The sequence below is a fragment of the Canis aureus genome, chromosome 4, assembly GCF_053574225.1.
Source record: "Canis aureus isolate CA01 chromosome 4, VMU_Caureus_v.1.0, whole genome shotgun sequence".
Taxonomy (NCBI): Eukaryota; Metazoa; Chordata; class Mammalia; order Carnivora; family Canidae; genus Canis; species Canis aureus.
The window spans coordinates 21403800-21418895 of NC_135614.1; the positions used below are offsets into that span (position 1 = coordinate 21403800).

The 15096-nt window shown below is 40.8% G+C and overlaps 2 protein-coding genes across 13 annotated transcripts in view; both read right to left on the bottom strand.

The window, feature by feature from the left end:
* RUFY2 (RUN and FYVE domain containing 2) overlaps nucleotides 1-7906 on the bottom strand; it is a 53097-nt gene extending 45191 nt beyond the window's left edge. For 6 of the 9 annotated variants that reach the window (XM_077894732.1, XM_077894738.1, XM_077894734.1 and 3 more), the window contains exons 1-3: nucleotides 7418-7598; nucleotides 5290-5463; nucleotides 913-1030 (exon numbers count right to left, since the gene is read on the bottom strand). In XM_077894732.1, coding sequence (XP_077750858.1) covers nucleotides 913-1030; nucleotides 5290-5463; nucleotides 7418-7583 — 458 coding nt within the window. In that variant the 5' untranslated portion in view covers nucleotides 7584-7598. Of the gene's footprint in view, nucleotides 1-912; nucleotides 1031-5289; nucleotides 5464-7320; nucleotides 7599-7747 lie in introns of those variants that run through there. The other 3 variants (XM_077894737.1, XM_077894735.1, XM_077894733.1) reach the window with 3 other exon arrangements.
* Nucleotides 7907-11902: 3996 nt separating this feature from the next.
* DNA2 (DNA replication helicase/nuclease 2) overlaps nucleotides 11903-15096 on the bottom strand; it is a 56728-nt gene continuing 53534 nt past the window's right edge. For all 4 annotated transcript variants that reach the window (XM_077894772.1, XM_077894771.1, XM_077894774.1 and 1 more), the window contains 2 exons: nucleotides 13382-13530; nucleotides 11903-12766 (listed from right to left, as the gene is read on the bottom strand). In XM_077894772.1, coding sequence (XP_077750898.1) covers nucleotides 12700-12766; nucleotides 13382-13530 — 216 coding nt within the window. In that variant the 3' untranslated portion in view covers nucleotides 11903-12699. The remainder of the gene's footprint in view (nucleotides 12767-13381; nucleotides 13531-15096) is intronic.

Sequence of the window (15096 nt, forward strand, 5' to 3'; positions counted from 1 at the left end):
ACTCCTCTGACCTTTATTTTTCAGTTCTATGCACTTATTATAATAATCTCTATCCTGTAAGACTGATGTAAGCACTAAATGAGATAATTCACATAAACCAATTATTTTATTACCCTGAGACAGTGCTTAATAAATAGTAACCATTTACTTTTATCATTCAATTAAATTCAACTTGGAAATATTTGGATATTAACAACAAGAAAACATTATTATATTCCTTATAACATGTAAAACTCTCAATTATTAAGCTAAGAGAAAGCAAACTGATCTGACAGGCTATCTCATTCACAAGATTTATGATAAACTAAAGGAAAACATAAGAACTTGGCTTTATCATTTTAAATCTTTATTAAGCTTTTATAACATTTTACATACATTTGTGTAGTGAAATGGGCAGATGACACTATCGGTCCCAATTTTAAGAGAAAGAAAAGTAATTTGCACAAGCTCCATATATATAAATAGCTTATCTGAGAATTCAAATCTCCTGAGCCTTTGCCTTGGATTTAACCTAAATCAGTCTTCAACAAATAGTTACTGGTTGCCTACTAGCTTACTACTGCAAATTAGCTTAACACTCAGGAAATAGAAATGCATGACTGATACATCCTGTCTTAAAGGGACCTGTAGTTTCTTGAAATACAATGTAAAATCAGTGATACATAATAAAGGAGTGACTATAGTGATAAGGTATAAAAGAAAAAGCAGTTAATTCTTGCTAAAGGGACTAAGAGAAATTTCATAAAGAAAATGAAATTTGAGCTGAGCCATAAAGAAAGAACAGAATTTTATTAGAAGAGAATGGAAGACGGCTACTAAGGCTGAGAGAAGATTAAGAGGGTGTGAACTACTTTTAAGGAACAGCAAATATACTTCTGTGGTTAGAAATGAACAAGAAATAAGATTACTTACTTAAGACCAGGTAAATCCCGAACACTGGCTCCTATTTCCTCCGCTTCTGGGTACAATTTCTCTACCAGTTCCAAAGGGCCCCAGATTGTTTTGTTATAACTCAAAAATGATTTTCTTACTGAAAAAAAAAAGTATATATAATGCATACAACTTCAATATATAAAGTTGTAATAAGGGGATCCCTGGGTGGCTCAGCGGTTTGGCGCCTGCCTTTGGCCCAGGGTGTGATCCTGGAGTCCCGGGATCGAGTCCCATATCAGGCTCCCTGCATGGAGCCTGCTTCTCCCTCTGCCTGTGTCTCTGCCTCTCTCTGTGTCTATCATGAATAAATAAATAAATCTTTAAAAAAAAAAATAAAAACATAAAGTTGTAATAACTACCTTTTAAATATTTAGTTTCAACGTTCCTTTTTTTTTTTTTTTTTTTTTTTAGTTTCAACATTCCTAATTTAAAATACACTTATTCAGAAACCTTCCTCTCCTATCACAACACAGCACTGTTGATCAGGAACCTGTTCATCAGGATCCTGGTATTTTTTTCTTATCAGAAATATGAAAAAAAAGAAAATAAACAAACATACACACATAAATATATCTTGGCCATTCTTCCCTATCAGAAATATGCAGGCACATAATTAAAGTAAAAAAAACAACAGGCCTTATTCTTTACCAGTACCAAAAATTAAAAGGCTGGCAGCCCTAGTAGTTTGATTTTTATCAGTTTATTAAATAAACCAAGGACAAATAAAAAGTTATTTCACTTTTTTAAAGATTTTATTTATTTGACAGAGGGGGAACAGCAGAAGGAGAGGGAGAAGCAGACTCTCCACTGAGCAGGGAGCAGGACTTGGGGCTCAAATCCGGGACCCGGATCATGACCTGAGCCAAAGGCAGACACCTGACTGAGCCACCCAGGCGTCCAGTTATTTTACTTTTAACATGAAAAATTGTGACTTTTTATTCTGAGAATTGGGTAATATAAAACCATGAAATCACTATACATTTCTTTCTTAATACTGACCAGATCTCCTGCAGATCAAGGGCACCTATTATATGTACCACTCAAGGACAATCACCAATCAAGGACAAGGTAGGCAATTTTCCCTTGGGGGGAAAAAATTAATCAGCACAATGTGGCTTCATAATGATTCATCAAGACAAGCCTATGATATGACTGTTAGGACATGCCTTATGACATTTTGTGAAGTAAAGGAAAATAAATTCAGAAAAAAAGCTTAAAATTGAACTATTTGGCCATCATTTAGCAAATTCCATTTCTGTAGCCTAAGGGAAAATAAAGATTTAGGTCACTGCTATTTTTTTTTAAATAGAAAGCCTTTTTTTTTTTTTTTTTTTTTCATTTATTTATGATAGTCACACAGAGAGAGAGAGAGAGAGGCAGAGACATAGGCAGAGGGAGAAGCAGACTCCATGCACCGGGAGCCCGACATGGGATTCGATCCCGGGTCTCCAGGATCGCGCCCTGGGCCAAAGGCAGGCGCCAAACCGCTGCGCCACCCAGGGATCCCTAGAAAGCTTTTCAAAAAGCAAATTAAAACTCAAGGTATGGGGCACCTGGGTGGCTCAGTCAGTTAAAAGTCTGCCTTCACTCAGGTCATGATCCCAGGGGCCTGGGATGGAACCAGCCATCAGGTTCCCTATCCAGTGAGGAGCCTGCTTCTCCTCCCTTGGCCTGCTGCTTCCCTTGCTTGTGCTCTAAGAAATAAATAAATGAAATCTTAAAAAATAAATAAATAAAACTGAAAGTATTAAAAAAATTAAAATTGAAAAAATCTTTTAAATGTTTTTAAAAATTAAAAAAACTAAAACAAAACAAAATCCTCCAGGTTGTTAGATCAGACTGGTGAGTTCCTGATGTATTGAAAAAAGCAGAAACGGATAGTATCAAGAGTAGGCAAAATGTGGGGAACCACACCTACATCCACTGACATTTGATAAAACCATGAAGCCTTCATAGAGGCCAGTTGCCTATATCCTTTGACCCAGTGATTCTACTCTGAGGAACCCTATCCTACAGAACAAGCATAAAAACACATATATCCAAAACATGTTCTTAACAGCACAATTTTAATAGTAAAAAATTGGAAACAACCTAATGGTACATTAAGAGGAGGGCAATTAAGTAAGTTTTGGCACACATATACTATGCCATTATATAGAGCCATTAAAAATGTGACAAAGACCTCAACATAAATGGAAAGATCTCCAAACCATATCATTAATTTTTTTTTAAACAAAGTCACAGAATAATAATACTAGCATAATTCTATGCAGAGTAAAAAAAAAAAAAAAAAAAAAGGAAAAGAGCCTCAGAAGAATGACAAGAATTCCCTTTAGGGAGATGAATGGAAGACAATGAAGGAAATTGTTTTTGCTCTAGGTGCTTCTATGTTGTTTGATTCTTGTACAAAAAGAGTAGGTTTTACTATTATTTGTAATTTTTAAAAATTACTTTGTCTTTAACTAAAGAAATAGTGGAATCTAAAAAACAGAAACCAAATTCATAGGTACAGAACAGATTGATGCAGAGGCAGAGGGTGGGGGTAAAGGAAATGGGTAAGAAATATAAACTTTCGGAATCCCTGGGTGGCGCAGTGGTTTAGCGCCTGCCTTTGGCCCAGGGCGCCATCCTGGAGACCCAGGATCGAATCCCACGTCAGGCTCCCGGTGCATGAAGCCTGCTTCTCCCTCTGCCTGTGTCTCTGCCTCTCTCTCTCACTGTGTGCCTATCATAAATAAATAAAAATTAAAAAAATAAAAATAAAAAAAATAAACTTTCAGTTATAAAATAAGACATAGGGATGTAATATACAGCATGATGACTACAGTTAATAGTATTGTGTATTTGTAAGTTGCTAAGAGTGTAAATCTTAAAAGTTCATAATAAGAAAAAATAATTTTAACTATGTATGTGCATGGATATCAATTAGACAGTATGGTGATCATTCCACAATACATAAAAATATCAAATCATTATGTTGTGCACCTGAAACTAATGTATTAATTATATCTCAGCTAAAATTCTTAACAAACAAAAAGAGAAATGAATACTTTAATAACATCACATAATTTCTCAAATTTTTAAAAATTATTTATTTATTTTAATTTGTTTTTATTGAAGTTCTATTTGCAAGTTTCTTTTTTTTTTTTAATTTTTATTTATTTATGATAGTCACACAGAGAGAGAGAGAGAGAGAGGCAGAGACATAGGCAGAGGGAGAAGCAGGCTCCATGCACCGGGAGCCCGACACGGGACTCGATCCCGGATCTCCAGGATTGTGCCCTGGGCCAAAGGCAGGCGCCAAACTGCTGCACCACCCAGGGATCCCTATTTGCAAGTTTCTTAAATTTTGATGCCAAGGCTCCTTTGGCAGTACATTTTATTAAAATTTGAAGTACATTTTTTAAAAACCATGTTTATGTAAATCTCCTCTTGTGCTGTTTACATTTACCCCCATTTTCATGTACCTTAGTCAGAATGTCTAGGCCTTCCCAACTTAGCCAGGTTTCTAGTATACCCATAAGGAACCAAGTTTCTTTTAGCTTTGTAATAGTCAAGTTAGTATAAACTCTTACATAGCCCTTCACATAGCTGATCAGAAGCACTAAAGACCAAAATACCAACAACTGTTATTACAATAAGTAAAAAAACAGTTATTATACTATGTATATTAAATAGCTAAATCTAATATAAACTTTTTACATGATGATAAACCAGTATTAACTGTACAGATGAAAATATCCAATATTATCATAATTTCCAGGGAGCGTTCACTTTCCTACAATAATCCAGTCCAGAAGATAACCTTTCTAGATACGTGCCAGGGTGCCAAGAGGCTCAAACTAGTAATAAGACTTCATATTGGAGTCACTAAGCTTAAAAATTTTTAAATAACTGTAACTTCCTAGAAAATAGAAATCAGTTCAGAGTATATTGAAAGAAATGAAAAATCAAATTTTTTTTTCAAATGTTTTTACAAAACACTAACAAGGCATTTTCTGAAGACAATTAGAAAACATAAAGCAGTAGGCTGTTTTCTCCCAAAACCAACCCACCCAGTATTTTTTTTTTTTTTTTTAAGATTTTATTTATTCATCAGAGACAGGCAGAGGGAGAAGCAGGCTCCATGCAGGAAGCCCGATGTGGGACTCGATCCCAGGGCCCCCTGGATCACACCCTGAACCAAAGGCAGACAAGACACTCAACCGCTGAGCCACCCAGGCGTCCCCCACCCAGTATTTTTAAACATAAAGTAACAATAATTATGGCCTCAACAAATATCACATTTTCAAGGATGTTTAAGATGGAAATGGGGGGATTTTAAATTTAATTAGTTTTTTTAAAATCTCATGATACCTTTAAGACCGTGTTTCAGACAATGTTCCATAACAACAAAGAACTGCTGCAAGGGAGGATAGTCAGAATCCAAAGTGCGGCCAAAGCTTAGAGCAGATTCAATGAGTCCTTTGATACTCAATTTAGCCATGTTTAACAAGTTTGCTCTCTCTACAGCTGTGGGGTCTTTTGTAGCTGAAAGCACAAGAAAGGAGATCAACATCATTTGCAAGACATGACACTGAAAAATACACAAACCCTTTCATTCCCCTTATAAAACCAACAATGATTTGTTTTTCCTTGGTTGACAAATTAGTCTCCCTAACTAATCCACACCCCTAGGTTAACTTCCCTTTAGGTCTCTCTCACACATACCAGAGAACACTACCATGTCCACCCCAAAGTTTATGAATTATTCTCAAGATCGTGCAACTTGGTTCTTTTCTGGTATTTGTTTTACTTTAGTGGTACGTCTTCAGAGATAATGAGTTTGGTTTTTTTTTTTTTTAAATGATGTTTTGTGTAGATAAGTTTGGAGTAATAAACAACATATCTAAGAGTTTCATGAAAAGGTAGACAGCAGGCATGGTCTACGGATAAATCACAAAGCAAAAAATGTTCAGAATAAATTGGCAGTAAAAGGTAGCTACAATGCCAAGATTATGATATCATCCATAAACATGATAAATAAAAACACACCAAAAAATAAGGGAATACAGGAGAAGCCATTCAATTCTTTCATTCGTTTTTTTTTTTTTTTTAAGTTCCTTTTTAAAGATTGTATTTATTTATTTAATAGAGAGAGAAAAAGAGAGCACAAGCAGAGGGAGCAGGAGGGAGAGGGAGAAGCAGGCTCCCTGCTGAAGAGGGAGCCTGATGTGGGTCCCGATTCCCAGGACCCTGGGATCTTGATCTGAGCTCAAGCAGACACTTACTTAACTGCGCCACCCAAGTGCCCCTCTTTCGCTCATTTTAACCCTCTTTCCATCTTGTTTTTTCATCGCAACTGTAATTCTGTATTGCATAACACCTTTATTTTCCCAGAGGAAATAAAAACAGCCGTTTCACAGTTAAGTTCCCTACCCTTCCACACAGCTGATTTAGTCAAAAACTAAGTTAACGGATCCACTTTAAAATAAAGGAAAAACTTGGGGATCCCTGGGTGGCTCAGCAGTTTAGCGCCTGCCTTCCGCCCAGGGAGTGATCCTGAAGTCCCGGGATCGAGTCCCAGGATTGAGTCCAGCATCAGGCTCCCTGCACGGAGCCTGCTTCTCCCTCTGCCTGTGTCTCTTCTGTCTCTCTCTCGTGAATAAATAAATAAAATATTTAAAATAAGTAAGTAAATAAATAACTGATTTGTAATTGATTATTTTCAATTCACAAAAATCTATTTTTTCTCTTTCCCACAAATTTCATCCCTAGTTAACCTAGAAATTTGGATGTCATAAATCTCTGGCAAATTTACTAGTCTCAGTGAACCAGTTTTTCCCTCACTAAACAAAAGTCCAGGATTCCCAACGATCTAGCATTCGAGTTCTCAGCTGATAGCTAAGGGCGAAGCCTGAAACGGAATCCCAGGATCTAAAAAAAAAAATGCAAACAGCCACAACTGCTATGAGCAAGCTACCTGGTGGAAAATCTGCACACACATCATTCCTTCAAATCCGCATGGTGGTACAATTCTCCCTTTTTTGGGGGGCGGGGAGGGGACCCTTGGATGTTTCATAATCTGTACTAATTCTCATTTTTCTTAACGGTGCCCATCACGGTCTGTGACTCGCGATGCGACGAGCAGACAAAGGGCGCATCTGCAGCGGCTCCCAGGCAGGTCGGGGCTGGGGGCTGGCAGCAGCTTCGCCCCCGCGGCGATTACCCTCGGGCCGCGCCCCGCCCAGGCTCGCAGAGGTGTCTCGCGGGCTGCAGCCCCGACAAGGCCAAAGGCCGGTCCCCGCATCTCGCCCGGGCCTAGGGCCCCCTCCCGCCTCCCTTCCTCCGCGCACCAAGGCTCCCCAGAGGGCCCGGGCGCGCAAGGACCCCCCGCGCAGGGCTCACCCGGGGTCCCGCGCCGCATCGCTGCACCTCTCCCGCCCGCGGCGTCAGGCACCCAGGCCAAAACCTGAGGCGCGTCTTCCCTCCGCCACCCCCAAACCTGAAAAGTCATCGCCCGTCCCCGACTGTTCCACCGACCCGGGAGCAGCCCCCCGGCCCGCCCGGTCTTCGCCCCTTGGAAGCCGTCGGACCTCGAGCCCTCGGCCATTAGGCCGTAGAACCGGGGCGGAGACCTGAGGGAATCGGGGGCGGCCGCGCGTTGCCATGGCGACCCCGGGCGCCCCCGCCCAGCCCCGGCCCCGGCCCCCGGTTCGGGCCCCAGTTGCGCCCCGGGGCCTCGATGCCCACCACCACCCCCTCTCCCCGCCCGGCCGCGGCCTTCAGCCTGGGACGGAGAGCCCAGGGTCGGCTCTTGGTCCGCTCCCCTTACCCATGGCGGCGGCGGCGCGGTCTCGGGCGGGGACGCCCTGGGCCCCGCCAGCAGTTCCCCTCAGGCGCGCGGCGGCCGCCAGGGCGTCTGCCAGCAGGCCCGCCGCGGCCCACAGCGCTCCCGGCGGCGGGAGGACGTCCGGGCGGTCCCGCGACGCCGCGAGCGGGGCGGGGGTCCGTGGGGCCTGCAGCCGGCAGGAAACGGACCTGCCCTCGCCAGGCCTCCTCGCGTCCAGCCGGACCGGAAGGAGGAGGAAGAGCGGCGTGAGGGAGACGGCGCGACTGAGGAGCCGGGCGGGCCCCTGGGCGGACCGCGGGCCTCGCAGCCGGGGCTTGGCCAGCGCGCCGGGCCGCTCGGCCGGGGTGTGGGCCACGTGCAGACGCCTCCAGCCGCGCGGTTCCTCGGACGCAGCGGCCACTTCCCTTCACGCCTCACAGGCTCCTCGGGGAGCCAGGAGGCAGAGATCCGCTGAACTAGGCAGCCCAGGCACGACTTCTGACAGTAAATACACCAGCTATGGGAAGGGCCGCACTTAGCAAGGGACACGGATGTAGAGATGGAGCTGGGTTTTTTTCTCATTTCAGGCAGAAGAAAACCCGCATGGTCAGAGGGCACTAGGTGACATCGGTTTAGGACAAGTAAGCTATTACCTCAGTTAGCAATTGTTAAGGCAGTGGCTGAGCTAGAAAGACGGATGTATTTCATGAAAATTGGGCTGTTTTTCTCTTCATCACCTCGGCCAGTATAGTATTAGGTTTCTTCACTGTGAGATATTCATCCATGGAGAAGAAAGTATCAAACGTCTGCACAAAGTCCAGAGCACACTCTGAATGTGCACACACAGCTGCTAGGTCTTTGCACAAGGTCATCTTTACTAGGTCGTAGAGCGAGGTTAACATAATTATAAAGCAGGTTCAGGATTTCAGACTCCGTGGCATTTCACCACGTGATTAACGTGGCCTCTTACCAGACAAGACAGAAGATAACCGGGTAGGAAGTTACGGAACCAGACAAGAAGCTAGTGTGTGAGTGCGCCCTTGAGATAAGGCCTCCTTCTTGTCAGGGTCATCTCCGGCACTTACTGCTTATTATGTCTGAGCCGTGAAGGATCTCAGTTCTGTTCCGAGATTGTCATGCGGAACCTTCAGCAGCAGCTGCCTTTTTAAGTGGTCAGACATAGCGGGTCAGTGTCTGAGGAGGCTGACGGTTTGCTGCCAAAATCCTCCCGTTGTTAGTTTTTAAAGATTTTATTTATTGCTTCATGAGAGACAGAGAGAGGCAGAGACATAAGCAGAGGAAGAAGCAGGCTCCCTCCGGGAAACCGATGCAGGACTGGATTCCAGGACTTCGGGATCACCTGGGCCAAAGACAGATGCTTAACCATTGAGCCACCCAGGTGCCCCAGGGACCCCCAATCCACCTCCTTTTAAAGGGATTTAATCAGTCTCGGCCCCTACAGACCTCTTCTGGTTCTGCTTGTTATCAGTTTTGGGGTATGGTCAGCTGGGGTTGGTCTTGGTGGATACCTGATTAATGCAGTACCCTTAACTGCTTGCGTCATTGCTTGACACAGGCCCCTGCCTGACATAAGTGAGACTCCCATTTGCTCTCTACATACAGTTTTAAAAATCATTATAAAGTGAACTGGGTGACTGCCACCAGATCAACTAAGCACAGGATAGACTCATTCTCCCCGGGAACTGCCCCTAGCCACCATTCACCATCCCCCAGAGAAATACTCTTCTGGCTTTTATGAGAATTCCTTGCTTTTCTGTTTTCTACCTCACAAGTATGTGCCCCTAAACCATGTAGTTTATTGTTGCCTGTTGATAAACGTTTCACAAATGGAGTAACAGTAAAAATTTTGTTCCTTGTTCAACATCATCCATGTCCAAGAGAAGTTCCAGGTTGGGGTGTTTCCAAATTGTGCATGTCCTTATGTCAATGTCCAAGAGCGTTGTTAGGGCATATAATTAGGCATAGAATAACTGAAAATAAGATATGCCTTTCTTTAAATTTATGGGCGGGGCGCCTGGGTGGCTCATTTGGTTAAGCATCCTACTTTTGACTTTGGCTCAGGTCACAATGTCAGGATCCTGAGATCTAGCACCCTGTCCTTGGGCTCTGCACTCAGCAGGGAGTGTGCTTGAGATTCCCTCTCTTCCCTCTGCCCCTCTCCCTGCTCATTAGCTCTTTAAAATAAATAAATCCTTAAAAATAAATAAATGCAAGGCAAACTTTTCAAAACTTTTCTCAAAATGTACTCTCATATCAGCAGTATGGTTTTTCTGTTGTTCCATGTTCATTCTAATGCTTGGAATTGTGAGAATCTCTTCATTTTTTTGGCCAATCTTCTGGGGGATTATAGGATGGGTCTATTTTGTATAGATCTCATTACTAATGATGCTGAGCACTTTCCCCATGTTTTAATATTTGGAGTCTCTATGCAAAAAAACTGTTCAGGTCTTTAGCCTATTTTTCTATTGCCTTATCTTTTTCTTACTGGCCTATATACATTACCTAATATTCTACATACTAGTTTGGTGTCAGTAATGTGTCGCCATTTTCTGGCTAATATTTTCCCTCTTTATGGAGACCTTTGATAAATATAAATTCTTACTTTTCTTGTAGTTGAATTTATGGTTTAAAAACTAAAAACTACTGAATTCTACATTTAATTTAAAAATGTTTTGGGTGCAGCTGGGTGGCTCAGCGGCTGAGTGTCTGCCTTCGGCTCAGGGTGTGATCCTGGGGTCCTAGGATCGAGTCCCACATCAGGGTCACCATAGAGAGCCTGCTTCTCCCTCTGCCTGTGTGTTTCTGCCTCTCTCTCAGTGTCTCTCATGAAGAAATAAATAAAATCTTTTAAAATAAATAAATAAATAATTTAAAAAGAGGAATTTACAAAGATTTAAATTTCATATTTAGGTCTCTTAATTGCACCCAGAATTGATAATTGCACCCAGAATTGATTTTAATGAATGGTGTGGAACAGGATCAAATTTCATTTTTTCCATATGTATAGCCAACTATCGCATTATCTTTTCACCACTGATTTTCCATGCCCCCTCTAGTGTGAATGAGCATGTAATTGTACAGTTCCTAGGCCTTTTCATTTTCAAAACCACCCCATGAGAATGGAACTGTCTCCATCTTGCAGATTAAAATAACTTCTGAAAGGTTCAATAACTTCAGAAAACTTCATTTACTACTTGAAAAAAAATGCTAGACAACTGTGAATCATTATTCAAGATTTTTTTTAAAAGATTTTATATATTTATTCATGAGAGAGAGAGGCAGAGACACAGGCAGAGGGAGAAGCAGGCTCCATGCAGAGAGCCCGACATGGGTCTCCTTGGGCTGAAGGCGGCGCCAAACCGCTGAGCCACCCGGGCTGCCCTTATTCAAGATTAATAACTGACACATACAGGTCTAAAAGTAGAAAACTATTTAATAAAAACTGCAAGTAATTTTTAAAAACATGAGGTAGAAGCAACAATTTTAACATATTTAACATTCATTTAAACAAAGAAAAAACAACTTTGAAAGAGATGACCCCTCCCAAAGACTGATACACTGAGGTAAAATTGGTCAGGAAGGAAGGGAGGGAGGGAGGGAAGGAGTGAGGAAGGGAGGAAAAGAGAAGGAAGGAAGGAAGGAAGGAAGGAAGGAAGGAAGGAAGGAAGGAAGGAAGGAAGGGAGGGAAAGATGAAAGAAAGAGAGAGAGAGAGAAAGAAGAAAGAAAGAAAGAAAGAAAGAAAGAAAGAAAGAAAGAAAGAAAGAAAGAAAGAAAAGAAAGAAAGAAGAAAGAAAGAAAAGAAGAGAAAAGAAAAGAAAAGAAAAGAAAAAGAAAAAGAAAAAGAAAAAGAAAAAGAAAAAGAAAAAGAAAAAGAAAAAGAGAAAAATTGATCTGAGTCTCCAAGATCACACCTTGGGCTGAAGGTGGTGCTAAACTGCTGACCCACCTGGGCTGCCTGGGACATACCTTTTTAATTTGCCATCAGTTTAGCAAATAAAATTTCTCAAAGGAAAGAATTATTTTCTTTTATATCAAAGTCTACTATAGAATACCGAATACAAAATAACAAGTGAGAAAGGGGGAATCAGAAATTAATTGGAAATAATTTATAAGTAATAATTTAAAAGCCTAAAAGGTTTATTTTATTAAAGATTTCATTTATTTATTCATGAGAATACACAGAGAGGAGAGAGAAAGGCAGAGGGAGAAGCAGGCTCCATGCAGGGAGCTGGACATGGAACTCGATCCCGGGACCCCAAGATCACGCCCTGGGCTGTAGGCGGCGCTAAACCGCTGAGCCACCGGGGCCGCCCTAAAAGCCTAGGTTTAAAGTGAAAATGTATATTATACCAAAAACCAACAGGGGAAAAACCCAACGAAATGGTCTTTGAATCACAGATCTCAAAACACAGAAAAGAATCACACCCGTGTTTCTCATCATCACAAGATTGTGCTCAAGTGATAAAGACAAATCAATTTTCTTTACCTAATCTCTTAAACAAACAAAATGATAAAAATCTACAAAATCAAATCAGTATTGAAATTTTAAAGTTCCTCAGATCCAAAAGTTAATCTATCATTAAAGCTGGTAAAAACTTATCAAACTCTTTCTAGCTCACACAAAAACACAAAGTATCTATAAAACAGACTTTTCAGTTTTGGGTACACCTGTACTGAAAAAATTTAATAGTGTGTTAAATTTTACACAGTGATAGAACTGTGTTTAACTAGATTATACCAAAAAAATAAATAAATAAAATAAAAAACTGGAACTCTCAACAGAGAACATTTATATCATTTCATTTCCTTGGGATAAAAATGATCTTCACAATCAAACCAGGCACTGCTTTCACAGCATACCCAAATTGCAAATAACAGGTAATATTTAGAGGAGATAACTATGCCAGTATGAGAAATCAAGGAAAACAATGCTTTATCTTCCTTGAAAATCACCCAATACATGACAAAGACTTTCATGTTCCTCTGATGGAAGATCCATGATGTAAAATAAATTAAGGAAGATACACTTAACACAAAATGGAATTACACAAAAACATTTATGACATTATTTAATATTTTGTAATTTGATTTACAAGACTGCTAAAAAATATTTTATGGCATTCTGTGGATAATAATGTACTTAAACCATAAAGTTTACATATCTTAGCCTAAGACCTCCAAGTAATTTTTTAAAATGATTTTTAATCATTATCTACAATATGACAAAGAATAACTCCATTTTTTTCAATTCTCTTAATTTTTAAAAAAATTTTAATGCTTTGTCCTAGATTAAAGGAAAAAAAAGATTATAAATTGGGGTGAGAAGAACCAGAAGGCGTAACCACTTTTCCCAGGTGTGTTCTAGGAAGCATGTACCCTGCTCCTAGGGCACAGATCACTTTCTCACTTCACAAACTATCCTTTTCCATTCACCTTCATTATTTCACTTTTTGCTTAAGATTACTTCCTGTGAATTGTTTTCTTTTTCCTTTGTAGAATCAGGTCTTTGAAATGTGCCTATGGAAAGCACAGGGCACTAAGTTTTAATTTATATAAGCTCATAAATAGAATACTTACAATAGCACAGATGTGATCATATACAACACAAAAAGGATATTAATTTTTCTGAGTTTAGATGATGAAGTAACTTCCCCAAAGGAGGATAGCGGTTTAATGAGGGCACACATCCCAGGAGAATCAGTTTATGTTTGGCTCTGGTTATAGCAACATTAAGACGTCGCCAATCTTTCAGGAGTTCACCAATCTGAAAGAAAGAATTTTCAGTTATTTGGGTTTTCTTATACATTTAAGTTTGTTCTGGCAAAGAACACAGTTTGTTGTGAACTATTTTCCTACTTTAAGCATATATTCCAAAAAAGATCCACTGACACATTTAAAATTCTATGGATACGGCAGCCCGGGTGGCTCAGCGGTTTAGCACCTGCCTTCGGCCCAGAGCAAGATCCTGGGGTCCTGGGATCAAGTCCCGCGTCGGGCTCCCTGCATGGAGCCTGCTTCTCCCTTTGCCTGTGTCTCTGCTTCCCACCCCCCACCTCTCTCTCTCTCTCTGTCTCTCATGAATAAATTAAAAAAAAAAAAAAAACTTGTAATAGCCTTAGACTCAGGGGAGTGGTTAAATATACCATCACACACACACACACACACACACACACACACACACACACATATATACATACAATAGAAAACTATGGAACTGTAAGAACACAATCAAGTCTCTGTGTGATGACATGGAAAGATCTCCAAGCTATTTTATTTTATTTTTTTTAATTTTTGTTTATTTATGATAGTCACAGAGAGAGAGAGAGGCAGAGACACAGGCAGAGGGAGAAGCAGGCTCCATGCACCGGGAGCCCGACGTGGGATTCCATCCCGGGTCTCCAGGATCGCGCCCTGGGCCAAAGGCAGGGGCCAAACCGCTATGCCACCCAGGGATCCCTCCAAGCTATTTTATTAAGAAAAAAGCAGAGTCCATTAGAGTGTATATATTACCTCCTTTGTAAAAAAAACAAAACAAAAAAAAAAAACAACAAAAAAAAAACAGGTAAATATGAATAATGATTCATGTCTGTTTGTCTATGCCTAAAGGAATTATATAGGTTACTGAAAAAAACACAAATTGTATACAACTCAACACAAAAAAACTGAATAATCCAATTAAAAAATGAGAAGACATGAACAGACATTTCTCTGAAGAAAACACATGAAAAAAACATTAATTATTAAGGAAATGCAAATCAAAACCACAATGAGAAATTACCTCACACCTGACAGAATGGCAAAAATAAAAAAACCCAGAAACAAATGCTGACAAAGATGTAGGGAAAAGGAACCCCCGTGCTTCGTCGAGGGAATGCAAACTAGTGCAGCCACTATGGAAAACAGTATAGGGGTTCCTCAAAAAATTAAAAATAGAATTACCATATGATTCAGTAATTTTACTACTGGGCATTTACCCAATGAATACAAAAACATCAATTCAAAAGGATGGGATGCCTGGGTGACTCAGTGGTTGAGCATTGGCCTTTGGCTCAGGGTGTGATCCCAGGGTCCTGGGATCAAGACCCACATCAGGTTCCAGGTTCATGCTTCTCCCTCTGCCTGTGTCTCTGCCTCTCTTCTGTGTGTGTCTCTCATGAATAAATAAATAAAATCTCTAGGGGTGCCTGGGTGGCTTAGTTGGTTAAACATCTGCCTTCAACTCAGGTCATGATCCTGGGGTCCTGGGATCGAGCCCCACGTTGGGGTCCCTGCTCAGTGGGAAGTCTGCTTCTCCCTCTCTTTCTGCCCTTTCCCTGATGTTCTCTTATTT